This window comes from Cebus imitator, unplaced genomic scaffold (genome assembly GCF_001604975.1).
Source record: "Cebus imitator isolate Cc_AM_T3 unplaced genomic scaffold, Cebus_imitator-1.0 Scaffold71, whole genome shotgun sequence".
In the NCBI taxonomy this organism is placed as follows: domain Eukaryota; kingdom Metazoa; phylum Chordata; class Mammalia; order Primates; family Cebidae; genus Cebus; species Cebus imitator.
The window spans coordinates 2,099,217-2,113,958 of record NW_016107386.1 but is presented as its reverse complement, the minus strand read 5'-3'; the positions used below and the strand labels follow the sequence as shown (position 1 = coordinate 2,113,958).

At 41.2% G+C, this 14,742-nt stretch overlaps 1 protein-coding gene across 1 annotated transcript in view; it reads right to left on the bottom strand.

Annotated features, from left to right (window-relative positions):
• The window catches only part of ARMH3 (armadillo like helical domain containing 3), a 195,356-nt gene that overhangs the window by 131,209 nt on the left and 49,405 nt on the right, over positions 1–14,742 (bottom strand). The window contains exons 18-19 of the mRNA XM_037739562.1: positions 14,310–14,379; positions 12,881–12,941 (exon numbers count right to left, since the gene is read on the bottom strand). Coding sequence (XP_037595490.1) covers positions 12,881–12,941; positions 14,310–14,379 — 131 coding nt within the window. The remainder of the gene's footprint in view (positions 1–12,880; positions 12,942–14,309; positions 14,380–14,742) is intronic.

Here is a 14,742-nt window from a genome sequence, read left to right as displayed (position 1 = left end):
TTCTCAAAAAAAAAAAAAAGTCAATGATTAAATTAAATGGCAAACAACATTGGAAATTACATTTGAAACATACGACATAATAAAGTTACTGTATAGAAGTTTACACATATTGATGATAAAAACATGTCCTCTGCTATAGTTTAAATGTTTGTCCTCTCTGAAACTCATGATGAAACATAATCCCAAATGTAATGTTATTAAAAGGCTAGGCCTTTAAGAGGTGACTGGGTCATGAGGGCTCTGCCCTCAGGAAAAGATTAATCCACTCATGGGTTAATGTATTAACGAGTTATCATGAGAGTGGGTTAGCTATCCTGAGGGTAAGTCCATTACATAAGCCAGTATGGCTTTCTCTCCTGGGCTCCCCTCACCATGCAATACCTTGCACCACCTCAGAACTCTACAGAGAGTCCCCATCAGCAAGAAGGTCTCTACCCAGACGTGGCCCCTAGAACTTGGACATCCTAGTCTTCAGAACTGTGAGGCTAAATACATTTCTTTTCTCTATAAATTTTACAGTCTTAGGTATTCAGTTATAGCAACAGCCAACAGATTAAGACAACCTCTAATAACAAAGATAGGCAAAGGAAATAGTCAACAAATTCCTCCAACTCCCAAAAAAGGGAAGCGGGGAAAACCAACATTTTTCTATAATGTTCAACTTCATTTTTAAAAGGCATATTAAAACAAGATTCTACTTTTGCATATCAAATTAACATACATTTCATGCTTACAAAGAAATAGCATTCACAATAAAGGAAAACTGGAAACAACTGTGGAAAGAACATCTGATACCAGGAGAACAGCAAGTAAATCATTACACACATGTTCCAGATTGACATCTGTCCCCCCAAAATTCATATGGTGAATTATACATACACTTCAAATCCTCTAGCTAGTATCTCTAACTCTCACTTCATGGAGGGAGGTTAATAGTAGAGAAACTAGAACCCTCAAAGAATACTGGTGGAAATAAAAATAGTACAACCATTTTGGAAAAGTTTGGAGTTTCTCAAAATGTTAGATACAGAGCTACCACATAACCCAGCAATTCCAATACTCAGTATATACAGAAGAAAAACACAAACAGGCTGGGTCCAGTGGCTCACGTCTGTAATTCCAACACTTTGGGAGGCCAAAAGCAGGAGGATCATTTGAAGCCAGAAGTTACAGACCAGTTTGGGCAACAAAGTGGAACCCCATGTCTACAAAAATTTAAAAATTAAAAAAACAGCTGGGTGCAGTGGCATGCACCTATAGTCCCAGCTACTCAGAAGGCTGAAACATGAGGATAGCCTGAATTCCAGAGTTTGAAGCTACAGTGAGCTATGACTGCACCACTGCACCCAAGCCCAGGTAACTGAGCAAGACTCTGTCTCTAAAAAAATAAAAATAAAACAAAAATATACGTCCACACAAAAACTGGTATACAAACAGTCATGGTAGCATTCATAATAGCCAAAAAGTCTAAACAACCCAAATGTCTTATCAATGAATGAATGAATAAATACAATGATGTGGTACTCTATACAATGAAATATTAGCCATAAAAAGGAATGGCTTTTTGTGTACTGATATAAGCTACAACATGGATGAACATGGAAAATATTATGCTAAATTAAAGTTAGAAGTAAAAATCACATATTCTGTTATTTCATTTATATAAAATGTCCAGAATAGGCCAATACTTAAGAGACAAAAAGTAGATTAGTGGTTGTTTAGGCCTGAGGGAGAGGACAGAGGAAGAAATTCAGAAGAGGAAGGGAGAGGACAGAGGAAGTAACTACTAATGGGTACAGGATTTATTTATGCAGGGGTCAACTGAAAATGGTCTAAAATTAGTGCGTGGTAATAGTTGCGCAATCCTGTGAATATATTTTAAAAACACTAAATTATATACTTTAAATCTGCTAAAAAATAAACTCTATGGCCTACATTTTCCAAATATTTGTCAAGACATAGTTACAGCTCTCATGGCAATGTTCATTTCATATATTCTGTAACTAGGTATGCTTGGATTCTTGATTAAGCCATTAAATGTCCACTTTAACAGTCAGCCCATGTTAGGTAGATAAATTGATACTCTTCATTTGAGAGGATTAGTTTTTTTATTTCCTATTTTCAACTTAAATTCACAAATTCAACAATTCGACATTCAATTAACTACGATCTCAGCCCTTAGAATCCCTAGAGTATGAAGGTTTCTCAATGGCCTAAAATGTAATGTCTTAACTGGAAATCCAGGTCCTTTTTTTTTTTTTTTTTTTTTTTTTGAGACAGAGTCTTGTTTTGTCGCCAGACACTAGGCTGGAGTGCAGTGGTGAGATCTCGGCTCACTGCAACCTCCACTCCCAGGTTCAAGCAATTCTCCTGCCTCAGCCTCCGAAGTAGCTGGGACTACAGGCGTGTGCCACCATGCCCAGCTAATTTTTGTATTTTTAGTAGAGACAGGGTTTCACCATGTTGGCCAGGATGGTCTCAATCTCTTGACCTCATGATCCACCCACCTTGGCCTCCCAAAGTGCTGGGATTACAGGTGTGAGTCACCACACCCAGCCCTAAATCCAGGTTCTAAGTCTCACTTTGTAGTATCCTTGCTGCTCTAAAAGTACTTGAATTAGGACTTTTTAGTTAAGGGAGGGTTTGGTCAGTCACAGGCCCAGGGCTTGGACTGTACCCCTCTGGAACTTCAGGCTCATCACACAAACCAAATGGTTCAGAAGAAACTGCCAGACCTACCTTTTTCATTCATTCAACAAATCTTGACTGTATACCAACTAAATGCTAGTGCTTAAGTCTTATTATAACTAAGTTATAAAGTTCCTAGGAAACTGAACCTAAGTAAATTGCTACTTTCAGGTAAATGAAACTGGCTCTTCCTTTAGTTTTGGGAGGTTTTTTGTTTTTTGTTTTTGAGACAGAGTCTCACTCTGTTGTCCAGGCTGGAGTTGCAGTGGCCTGATCTCAGCTCACTGCAACCTCTGTCTCCCAGGTTCAAGTGATTCTCATGCCTCAGCCTCCCAAGTGGCTGGGATTACAGATGTCTTCATGCCCAGCTAATTTTTGTATTTTTACTAGGGATGGAGTTTTACCGTGTTGGCCAGACTGGTCTCAAACTCCTGACCTCAGGTGATCCGCCCGCCTCAGCCTCCCAAAGTACTGGGATTACAGGCATACGCCACTGTGTCCAGCCTGAGACTCTTTCAAGTTCTATGACTATAACCTGAGACAAAGAATGTCCTAAGACCCTACTGACTTTAGCAGACACCACATTAATCTGTGGGGTATCAATCTGACAGTTCATGGAATCAAGCTAAAATACGGGTAGCTACTACTATAAAGACACGTGCACATGTATGTTTATTGCAGCACTATTTACAATAGTAAAGAAATGGAACCAACCCAAATGCCCATCAATGATAGACAGGATAAAGAAAATGTGGTACATCTACACCATGGACTACTATGCAGCCAGGAAAAGGAATGAGATCATGTCCTTTGCAGTGACATGGATGAAGCTAGAAGCCATCATCCTCAGCAAACTAACACAAGAACAGAAAACCAAACACCGCATATTCTCACTCATAAGTGGGAGCTGAACATTGAGAACACATGGACACAGAGAGGGGACCAACACACACCAGGGTCTGTTGCAGGGTTGCGGGGGTGAGGGAAGGGAACTTAGAGGATGGGTCAATAGGTGCAGCAAACTACCATGGCACATGTATACCTACGTAACAAACCTGCACATTCTGCACATGTATTTCATTGTTTTGTTTTGTTTTTGAGAAGAAATAACTACAAAAAAAGAAAAAAAAAATAGGGGTAGCTAATTTCTTGGGCCTCTTAGCAGAAGAGAAAAAAAAAAGGCAGAAAAACCACTACTAATCTCTCTCTGCGGAATGAGAGCCAGAGACACCAGGTAGAGGAATTAAAACACCTAACAACTGGTCAGGCTTGGTGGCTCACGCCTGTAATCCTAGCACTTCGAGAGGCTGAGGCTTTTAGGACTGTTTGAAGCCAAGAGTTCAAGACCAGCCTGGCCAACATAGCGAGAGCCTGTCTTTAAATAAATAAAATAAACAAAATGCCTAACAACATATCAAGGACACAAATGAATTTAACTAAATTTATAAGCTGAAGTCCTAAAATTACTCTTCTCTAGACATTTTCAGAGCACTCTGAACAATAAGCCCCCACTGCTACCTTATTAGCCAATACAACTTGCTCCATTATTCACATCTCTCTCTGTTCTTCTCATTCCTGGTAGCTCTAAGTGGTCTTGCAGGAGCCTCTCAGACAGAATTTCATAAAAACTATTTAAACAAACCTCTCTTAAAAGACTTGGGTACCTTCAGCAGTAATATTAAAAATATTTTACAGGCCAGGCACAGAGGCTCACACCTGTAATCCCAGCACTTTGGGAGGCCAAGGTGGGTGGATCACCTAAGGTCAAGAGTTTGAGACCTGCCTGGCCAACATGGCGAAACCCCATCTCTACTAAAAAAAAAAAATACAAAAATTACCTGGGAGTGGTGGTGCACCCCTGTAATCCCAGCTACTTGGGAGGCTGAGGCACGAGAATCACTTGAACCCGGGAGGCAGAAGTTACAGTGAGCTGAGATTGCCCCACTGCACTCCAGCCTGGGTGGCAGAATAAGACACTGTCTCAAAAAAATAAATTAATTAATTAATTAATTAATTAAAAAAAAATATATATATATATATATACACACACATACATATATGTGCATATATTTTACAAACCATACAGAAAAACAATCTATAAATACATACATGAAAAAATTTTAAGTAATTCCCTTTTATTCACTAATAAACTAACTTTGTGATATTGTAAAAACAGGTCCCCAACCCCCAGGCCACGGTCCAGTACTGGTTAGAAACCAGGCTGCACAGCAGGGGGTGAGTGGCAGGTGAGCAAGGGAAGCTTCATCTGTATTTACGGCTGCCCCATGGTTCACATTACCACCTGAATTCCGCCTCCTGTCAGATTAGTGGCAGCATTCGATTCTTATAGGAGCACAAACACTATTTTGAATCACGCATGCAAGGGATCTAGGTTGTGGCTCCTTATGAGAATCTAATGCCTGATGATCTGTCATTGTCTCCCATCAACCCCAGACAGGACCATCCAGTTGCAGGAAAACAAGCTCAGGGCTCCAGTGATTCTACATTATGGTGAATTGCAGAATTATTTCATTATATATTACAATGTAATAATAACAGAAATAAAATACACAATAAATGTTATGCACTTGAATCATCCTGAAACCATCACTGCCCCCACGTCCATGAAAAAGAATTGTCTTCCATGAAACTGGTTCCTGGTGCCAAAAAGGCTGGAGACTACTGTCGTAAAATATGTAATTGTTTCCTGACATACGACTCCTAAAATCCTTAGATAAAACCCTGTTTCCTGACATACAACTCCTAAAATCCTCAGAATCTCCAAAGTGATGTCTTTTTGTATGCTGACGTAACTGACGGCTGGCCACCCCTAGGTAGCTTCAGAATGGGGGCTGCTCACCAGAGAGACCAAGACATGATTAGGGATTTGGGCCTTCAGCCCTAGCCCTGACTTCCAGGGAGAGAAGAGAGGCTGAAGGTTAAGTTGATTACCAATGGCCAATGGTTTTTACTTTTATTTATTTTTTGAGACAAGCTCTCGCTCTGTCACCTAGGCTGGAATGCAGTGGTACAATCACAGCTCACCACAGCCTTGACCTCCACAGCTCAAACCATCCTCCCACCCTCATCCTCCCAAGTAGCTAGGACTACAGATACACAGTACCACACCTGACTAATTTTTGTAGAGACAAGGTCTCACCAAATTGCTCAGGCTGGGCTCAAGTGATCCACCTACTTCATCCTCCCAAAGTGCTGGGATTACAGGCATGAACCACAGCCAGACAATAGTTTAATCAAGCATGCCTACATAATGAAATCTCCGTAAGAAACCAAAAAGGACAGGGTTTGGAGAGCTTCTGGATAGCTAAACACATGGAAGCCTACGGGAAGGTGAACAAGAATTCATCTACTTGCCGGGAGGTTGACACACCCCAACTCTACAGGGTCAGAAGCTCCTGGGCTCCAGACCCTTTCAGACCTCACCCTATGCATCTCTTTATCTGACTGTTTGTTTCTTTGAAGTATCCTTTGTAAAAACTGGTAAATGAGTTTCCCTAAGTTCTATGAGCCACTCTAGCCACTCTAGCAAATTAATCAAACCCAAGATAGAAGTTGGAGGAACCCCAGTTTATAGCCGGTCCAAGGTTATTTTGTACAGGCAAAATTTTGTACAGGGCTTCTGAATGGCATTGAAAGCCAAGGATAGTCCTAGGGATTGAGCCCTAAACCCATGGGATCTGAAACTACTACCAAGTAGATAGTGTCAAAATTGAAACACAGTACACACAGCTGGTATCTGGTAAAGAACTGATTGCTTGCTTGGTGTATGGGGAGTAAACCTTCCCTACATTTGGTCATAGAAGTCTTCTGTGTTGACTGTTGTTGTTGAGTGAGAAGACAGAAAAAACACTATGTTTTTCACACTCAAAAACCTGTACCAAAATTGCTTACCAAGTGATATAAGTTGCAATATAAATCATCCTAATTGTTTCCAAATCATTTGCCGATTTTTAGAAATTGTGATGTGATCCTGTTTGATATGGTTGTCACTAAATGATGCCCTTTTTTTGAGCCATGATTTGCCTTAGCAATCTACAAATTCTTCTGTCAACTTTCCCATGAAATTGAGAGTCATGAGGTCCCTGGTGCTAAAGCCTTTGTTGCAGCCAGCAAATGTGACTAGATGCTGTCCATACACAGCTATCCATGCACACACAGTATATTCCTGAATGCCAGAACCTCTCATATGGCCTGGATCTGGATGGCATGCACTTGGCCCCCTTTGTTAATGCCATCCCACCAACACTGAACCACTCCAGGGCAGCAATGAGATGCTACCTACATTCCCAACCCCTGCTGCCACCACTCTCCGGGTCACACAAAAGCTACCCACATCCACTCCATCACTGTTCCTAGGCTCTGTTCCTATCTCCACAGTCATCAACAGGTGACATCATTAGCCTTGTGGTCTCGATAACTTACTTATACTATTTATCAAGCAGAATGAAAATTTTAACCACTGCCATGGCCTTAAAAAAATATATATACTGGCCGGGCATGGTGGCTCATGCCTATAATCCCAGCACTTTGGGAGGCCGAGGCAGGTGGATCACAAGGTCAAGAGATAGAGACCATCATGGTCAACATGGTGGAAACCCCGTCTCTACCAAAAATACAAAAAATTAGCCAGACGTGGTGGCACAGGCCTGTAATCCTAGCTACTTGGAAGGCTGAGACAGGAGAATTGCCTGAACCCAGGAGGCGGAGGTTGCAGTGAGCCGAGAATACGCCATCGCACTCCAGCCTGGGCAACAAGAGTGAAACTCTGTCTCAAAAAAAAAAAATACTGGAAGGCCAGGTGCGGTGGCTCATGCCTGTAATCCCAGCACTTTGGGAGGCCAAGGCAGGTGAATCATGAATCATTAGGTCAAGAGATTGAGACCATCCTGGCCAACATGGTGAAACCCCACCTCTAAAAAAAGAAGAAAAAATAAAAAAATAAAATAATAAAAAAAATAAATAAATAAATAAAATATATATATATATATATATATATATATATACATGAGTCCAGGCATAGTGGCTCATGCCTGTAAATCCCAACATTTTGGGAGGCTAAGGCAGGAGGATCGCTTGAGGCCAGGAGTTCAAGACCAGCCTGGGCAACATAGCAAGACTCCCATCTCTACAAAAAATAAAAAAAATAGCCAGGGATGGTGGTACAAACCTGTAGTCCTAGTTACTCAGGTGGGAGGATTGCCTAAGCCCAGCAGTTCCATGTTACAGAGAGCCATAATTGTGCCGCTGCATTCCAGCCTGGATGACAAATCAAGACCCTGCCTCTAAAAAAATTACACACATAGGCCAGGTGTGGTAGCTCACGCCTGTAATCTCAGCACTTTGGGAGGCCAAGGCGGATGGATCACTTGAGGTCAGGAGTTCACCAGCCTGGCCAACATGATGAAACCCCGTCTCTAGTAAAAACACAAAAAATTAGCCAGGCATGGTGATGGGCACCTGTAATCCTAGCTACTCAGGAGGCTGTGGCATGAGAATTGCTTGAACCCGGGAGGCGGAGGTTGCAGTGGGCTGAGATCACACCACTGCACTCCAGCCTGGGCAACAGCTCGAGACTCTGTCTAAAAAAAAAAAAAAAAAAAATACACACACACATATGTATGTACTGGCAGAATGACTCTAAATTTAGTGCTTCTTGGGTGGGGAGGATTCTTTCATGCATGTATCAATTTCCTATTTCAATACAAAATGGGTTCCACTTTCTCCTGAAATCTTCTTGTAGGACCCACTGAAGTCTGTACCTTTCTTCTGATGCCTACCCACAGGTTTGGAAACATCGGATTTAAGAAGACTCCAAGTTTTCCATGTAAGCGTAGCTTAAAGGAAAGTTTACTCTTCCCAGGGACTATATCCCCTCACTCCCCAATCCTGTGGTGGCAGTGAGAGTGGCAGCAAGAATCAAGGAGTAGAACAGGAGGCGAAAGTAATTGGTTCAGCTTTCCTACCTCTTACTGCTCCAGGCAAGACCTTTCTTCCTTCCTTTTTTTTTTTTCTTTTTTAGTATATGCCTTCCCCCATCATTACCTACAGCATTCACACACACACGTGGAATTGTTTCATTTCTGACCCAGATTCTGGTTTTGAATATTAAGTCTTTCCAAACTCCGTGTTTCTTCATATTTCACTAGGAAGATTATAAACTTATCTGAAATGGCAGAAATTCATTTTGCTTTCAATTTCTCATTCTGCTGTATACTACAGAAAAGGAGTACATAATGAGAAGTGAGAGTAGCAACCTGGCCTGCTGCCCAGCTGGAAGCAGGAAGTTCACCTGATAACAACTTGATGCTCCAAATTCTAAAAACTGGAAACGAGCTAGAAGTGAGGGAAGGAAGATCTGAAAACATGCTCATGGGTAGTAATGAAGAAAGTAAATTCAGTCTGAAGATGGGACCTTTTGCCCAGCCTCTGTCAACTTGATGCCTCATTATCTTCTCCATCTTTCCTAACCCCAGGGCAATAAATTAAGGAGCAGGTGGAAAAAGCACCTAATAAAGCAAGGCTAGACAAAAACTCTTTTGAGGGTGAAGTGATGAACCAGGGCAATGAGTTAACATTTGGGTAGACCAGGTTCATTGGCTAGAAACATGGGGGTTTGGGTGAACACATAATATATCTGTAATTTTACAGCACTGAACATACAATCTTAACAGATCAGCCTCACCTCCAACTGTTCCTCATCATCTACTTAATCTCAAGTAAGCTTTTTTTCTACTCTCTTATCCTCCCTCCATGTACTCTACACTCTAGCCACCTGGAATTACACTCTATTCTCCAAACTTAACACACTTTCAAGCCTCAAGCCACTAAACATGCTGGTCCCCTACCTGCTAGTCTTTCCCTGACTCCTCCACACAGAAAATGCCTAGCGTTTCTTCATGACTCAGGTCAAATGCAACCTTCCCTGATATCTTCTCTAATGCTCCAGTCAGCATAGTCACTCTATACAAATTTTTCCTCTTTCACTTATCACAGACATGATTAAGAGAACAGCCTCTGCAGTCAGAGAGACATGAATTTTAACCTTAGTTATGTAACTTACTAGCTGTAAACTGTGATACCAGCCTACAAGATGGACCCCAAACTGGTATTCACACACTCATATACTCCCTTTCCACACTGTATCAGGATTGGTCTGTGTGACCATTAGAAATGATATGCTACTTGAGATTAGGTTATAAATGACACTGCAGCTTCCATCTTGGGCTCTTGCTCTCCTTCTCTTTCTTAGATTAATTGTTTTGGGGAAAGACAGCAGCCATGCCTACCAACCCTACAAAGAGACCCACGTGGTGAAGAACAGAGGCTTACCAACAACCATTAGGCAGGCTTGAAAGCAGATTCTTGAGCCCCAGTAGAACCTCAGATGCCTGCAGCCCCAATTCACCTGGCCATCACCTTATTTTAATAAATTTTAAGCCTTAAGGGTTTTTTTCGTCTCTCCCGCTTCTACATTCTTCTCTTTAACACTCAAGAACAGCCGTGCCACATTAAGGTGATTCCCAAGTGTGCATATTACCTTTATTCCATAAAAAGCATCCTTTTGAGAGGCCCTATGCTAAAACTATCCAGCTAAGTTTCTCCTGGATTCCTGAACCACAGAAACTGTGAGATGATAAACATTTGTTTTAAACCACTACATCCAGAGTAGTTTGTTACACAGCAATAGATAACTAATACCTCTGGGAAGGAAATAGCTCAAAATTTTAGTAGGAAAATTTGGGTTCAAATCCAGGAAATGATGCTTATTAACAGAATAACCCTGAGAAAAGTATTTAATCTCCTGAGCCTCGGTTTCCTTTCTTGTAAAATGAAAAAACTAAAACTACAGTAATATGTGTTACAAAGTAAATAGGACATCCTAAAACTAGGATATAAAATAAGCCAGAAATAAAGTCTATTGCAAAAACAAATCTGAAGCCTAAGATAATGAAGTTCAGGGATCCCATCTAAAATAAGTTGAACACTCATGTACTAAGCATTATAAAAAGTAGATGTTCATGGTCTTTGAATTGAAATAAAGGATAAGACTTACTTCTAAACACCCAAAAGGTACAGAAAAATGCAAACTGTAACCTACTTACCTAAAAGTAAAATTTATATCATTATTTCAAACCTAGGAAATCAAGATGATACAGTTTACAAGCAATCTAAAAAGCTGAAAGGTTGGGTGCGGTGGCTCACTCCTGTAATCCCAGCACTTTGGGAGGCTGAGGCAAGCAGATCACCTAAGGTCAGGAGTTCTAGACCAGCCTGGCCAACATGGTGAAACCCCATCTCTACTAAAAATACAAAATCAGCTGAGGCTGGTGGTACACAACTATAGTCCCAACTACTCGGAAAGCTGAGGCAGGAGAATCACTTGAATCCAGGAGGCAGAGGTTGCAGTGAGCCCACATTGTGCCATTGCACTCCAGCCTGAATGACAGAGCAAGACTCCATCTCAAAAAACAAAACAAAACAAAAAGCTAGAGGTCTGCTCTATTTAGATTGAAATCTTTATACTTCTCTAGATCCCAGGCCTGGCACTGGAATTAAGTATACTCAGTTTGCTGTTTACCAAATTGCTCTCTTGCCCAAAAAAATGGGGGTAGCAAGTCTGATGTCACACTCAATTCAGGTATATTTTAAGGACTAAAGATAACATACATATTTGAGATTACATTAAGTGGCACAGCTGTTCTTGGGTGTTAGAAGAAGAATGCAGAAGTGGCAATGGAGAAAGAAAATCTTAAGGTTTAAACTTTATTAAAATATCATGGCCGCCAAGAATGCAGAAGTGGCAATGGAGAAAGAAAATCTTAAGGTTTAAACTTTATTAAAATATCATGGCTGCCAGGCATGGTGGCTCACGCCTGTAATCCCAGCATTTTGGGAGGCCAAGGAGGGCAGATCACGAGGTCAAGAGATCGAGACCATCCTGGCCAACATGGTGAAACCTCGTCTCTACTAAAAATACAAAAATTAGCCAGGCGTGGTGGCATGCGCTTGTAGTCCCAGCTACTTGGGAGGCTGAGGCAGGAGAATTGCTTGAACCTCAGGGGTGGAGGTTGCAGTGAGCCAAGATCACGCCACTGCACTAAAGCCTGGCGCCTGGTGACAGAGTGAGACCATCTCAAAGAAAAAAAATATATATATATGATGGCCAGGTGTAATGGCACACACCTATAGTCCCAGCTACTCTGGAAGGCTGAGGTGGGAGGACTGCTTGAGCCTAGGAGTTGAAGGACAGCCTGGACAACACAGTGAGACCCTGTCACAAAATAAAAAGAAAATGTGATGATTGTGAGTTGCCTCTGGTTGTACTCATTGTAAAGAACTGTGATAGTCGCTGGGTGCAGTGGCTTATGCCTATAATCCCAGCACTTTGGGAGGCTGAGGGGGGCAGATCACCTGAGGTCAGGAATTTGAAACCAGCCTGGCCAATACGGTGAAAACCCATCTCTACTAAAAATACAAAAATTAGCCACATGTGGTGTCAGGCACCTGTAACCCCAGCTGCTTGGGAGGCTGAGACAGGAGAATTGCTTGAACCCAGGAGGCAGAGGTTACAGCAAGCGCAGATCGTGCCACTGCACTCATTCCACCACAGATGACAGAGTAAGACTCTGTCTCACAAAAAAAAAGTAAAAAAAAAAGAACTGTGATGGTGAATCAGCTTTCCTCAGGAGACAGGAATCTCCCAGCCAGGTCACTAGAGACATAATCTGCCCAGCTAACAGGGGTCTGGCTAGGCTGTCAGGACAATGTAGGCTAAGAACAAACCAGAAGCTCTATTTCCCTAAATTTGTCCTACCTTCTAACTACTCAGTACTAGTACTTTAATGCTAAAGCCCAGAAACAACTAAGTGGTCTGCTGGTATTGCCCATCTTTCATTACAACAGCCTCCTACAATCACTATATTCATATATCGGCTCCTTCTTCATGCAAGTGACCATGAAGTGATCATAGAAGTGATCATGAAGATACGTGCAGAATCCAAATTGTGGTTTGTGCTTGTTCCCTCTTCTGAGAAGATCCAGGCCAGAAAATGTTTCATAACACTTCTCCACATGCAAATGTATTTTTCTTGAAGTATATATAGACATGAATTTTCTAACATTCAATTCTTTAAAATGGATTTGTACACATTAAATGAACCATGGCACTTACATATAGAGATCCATAGGAAACTCCTTCATCATGTGTGTTACAATAAACTCTACCATCAGGTCTGAAAGGAGAAAAGAGAAAAATTGGATCAATTACAGTAGAATTCATTCCTTGACTTTGAGTTGGAAAAAAGCTTCTGAGTACACCTTGCACTCATACTGAATGGCATCCACTACCTACATCTTTATTCACGTACACTTATTTTATATAACATACTTTGTGTAACACTGTTCACCACTTACAACTCTAAAGTAATAAGAAATTATTTCACTTGCTGACCTCTAGAAGGATACCCTGACCTGCCAATAAATTCAGATAAAAGGAACATTTCATTGTATAGATATTTCATCCCAAGACATTAATGTAAACCACCAAAGGGAAATCATATTCTGAGACTAGACAATGAGGCAAGCAGAGAAGAAATTATGGATCACATTTGTGTAACCAGAGACTCACCTCTAAAGCTATGTCAGTCAATTTCATCTTATTATCATGTTCGGTTAGACAGATATTGACTGAAATGGGCTGTGGGGCTCTGGATCAATAGACGCTTACTATATAGTCTTAATTACTGTTTCTAAAATTAAGTAGATTTAGAAACTGGGGCTGAATATCCAAGTGAATGGGATTAAGAGTTCAGCTAATTCCCTGAGGAAAATGTAGAATTCTGGGTAGACAGAATTACCTAAGATACAGGGCCCCTACCTGTCAATTCGGTCAGCCTCACCTCAGTTTAATTTACTCAAAGGAAGTTTTGTAAATGTGAACCATGAACTTAAAGCCTCCTGGCCAGCTGGCACATCAATTTGAACCAAGAAAGGATGAGAAGAATTTTAAATCTATTTTTTTCTTTTTGAAACGCAGTCATGCTCCGTCACCCAGGCTGAAGTGCGATGGCGTGACCTTGGCTCACTGAAACTTCTGCCTCCCGGTTTCAAGCAATTCTCTTGCCTCAGCCTCCCAAGTAGCTGGGATTGCAGGCACCCACCACCACAACTGGCTAAAATTTGTATTTTCAGTACAGACAGTTTTTCACCATGTTGGCTAGGCTGGTCTCAAACTCCTGACTTCAAATGATCCGTCCACCTCAGCCTCCCAAAGTGCTAGAATTACAGGTATGAGCCACTGCGCCCAGCCTGAAATCTTGATCAAGAGCAAGATATCTTACAAATGTAAATCACATATCAAGTTTAGACACAGCCATTTGTCTCCCTGGGATGACATTTTTCTTTGAATGACAGGACCCTTTGAGCACTCTATAACTGGGGTTGCTTTACCAAACACAACAATAAACATGGTTTCGTAGGCCAGGGAAAAAACATAACCAACAATTTCTTTGAGGAAGAAGCACATCAACCAGGTTCTACTCTTCATCTTAATCATGAAAGCCTATTGCTGTCACAGAACAATGTTGATGATACTCACTCACCTAGTACCGCACATACTAAAGGACGGCAGGGAAGATTCTTGTCTGCTGCCTTCTTCCTGTGTCTCATAGGCTTCACACACAAAAAGTGAAGAAAGGAAATTAGTAGACATTGGTACTGATATCCAATGGCCCATCATCATATTCCTTGTGCAAATGAAATCACTACTACAGGGATACTTCCTTTTCTTTCTCTTTTTTTCATGGTGGGACTAAAATGGGGTAGGATAGAGTGAGGTGAGGAAGAAAGGACCTGTGAATGCTTCTCAGTTTTCAATGCAGGCCTGTTACAAAAATACAATTCACAGCCTCAAAGGGCACTAGGGAATACTACAATGGGAAAACTGTTGTTTTTACTTTGATTTTAGTTATATAAGTGGCATTACTAACAACAAAAGAGGTAGACTGGTATTTTTCTTTGACAATAAATTAAAAA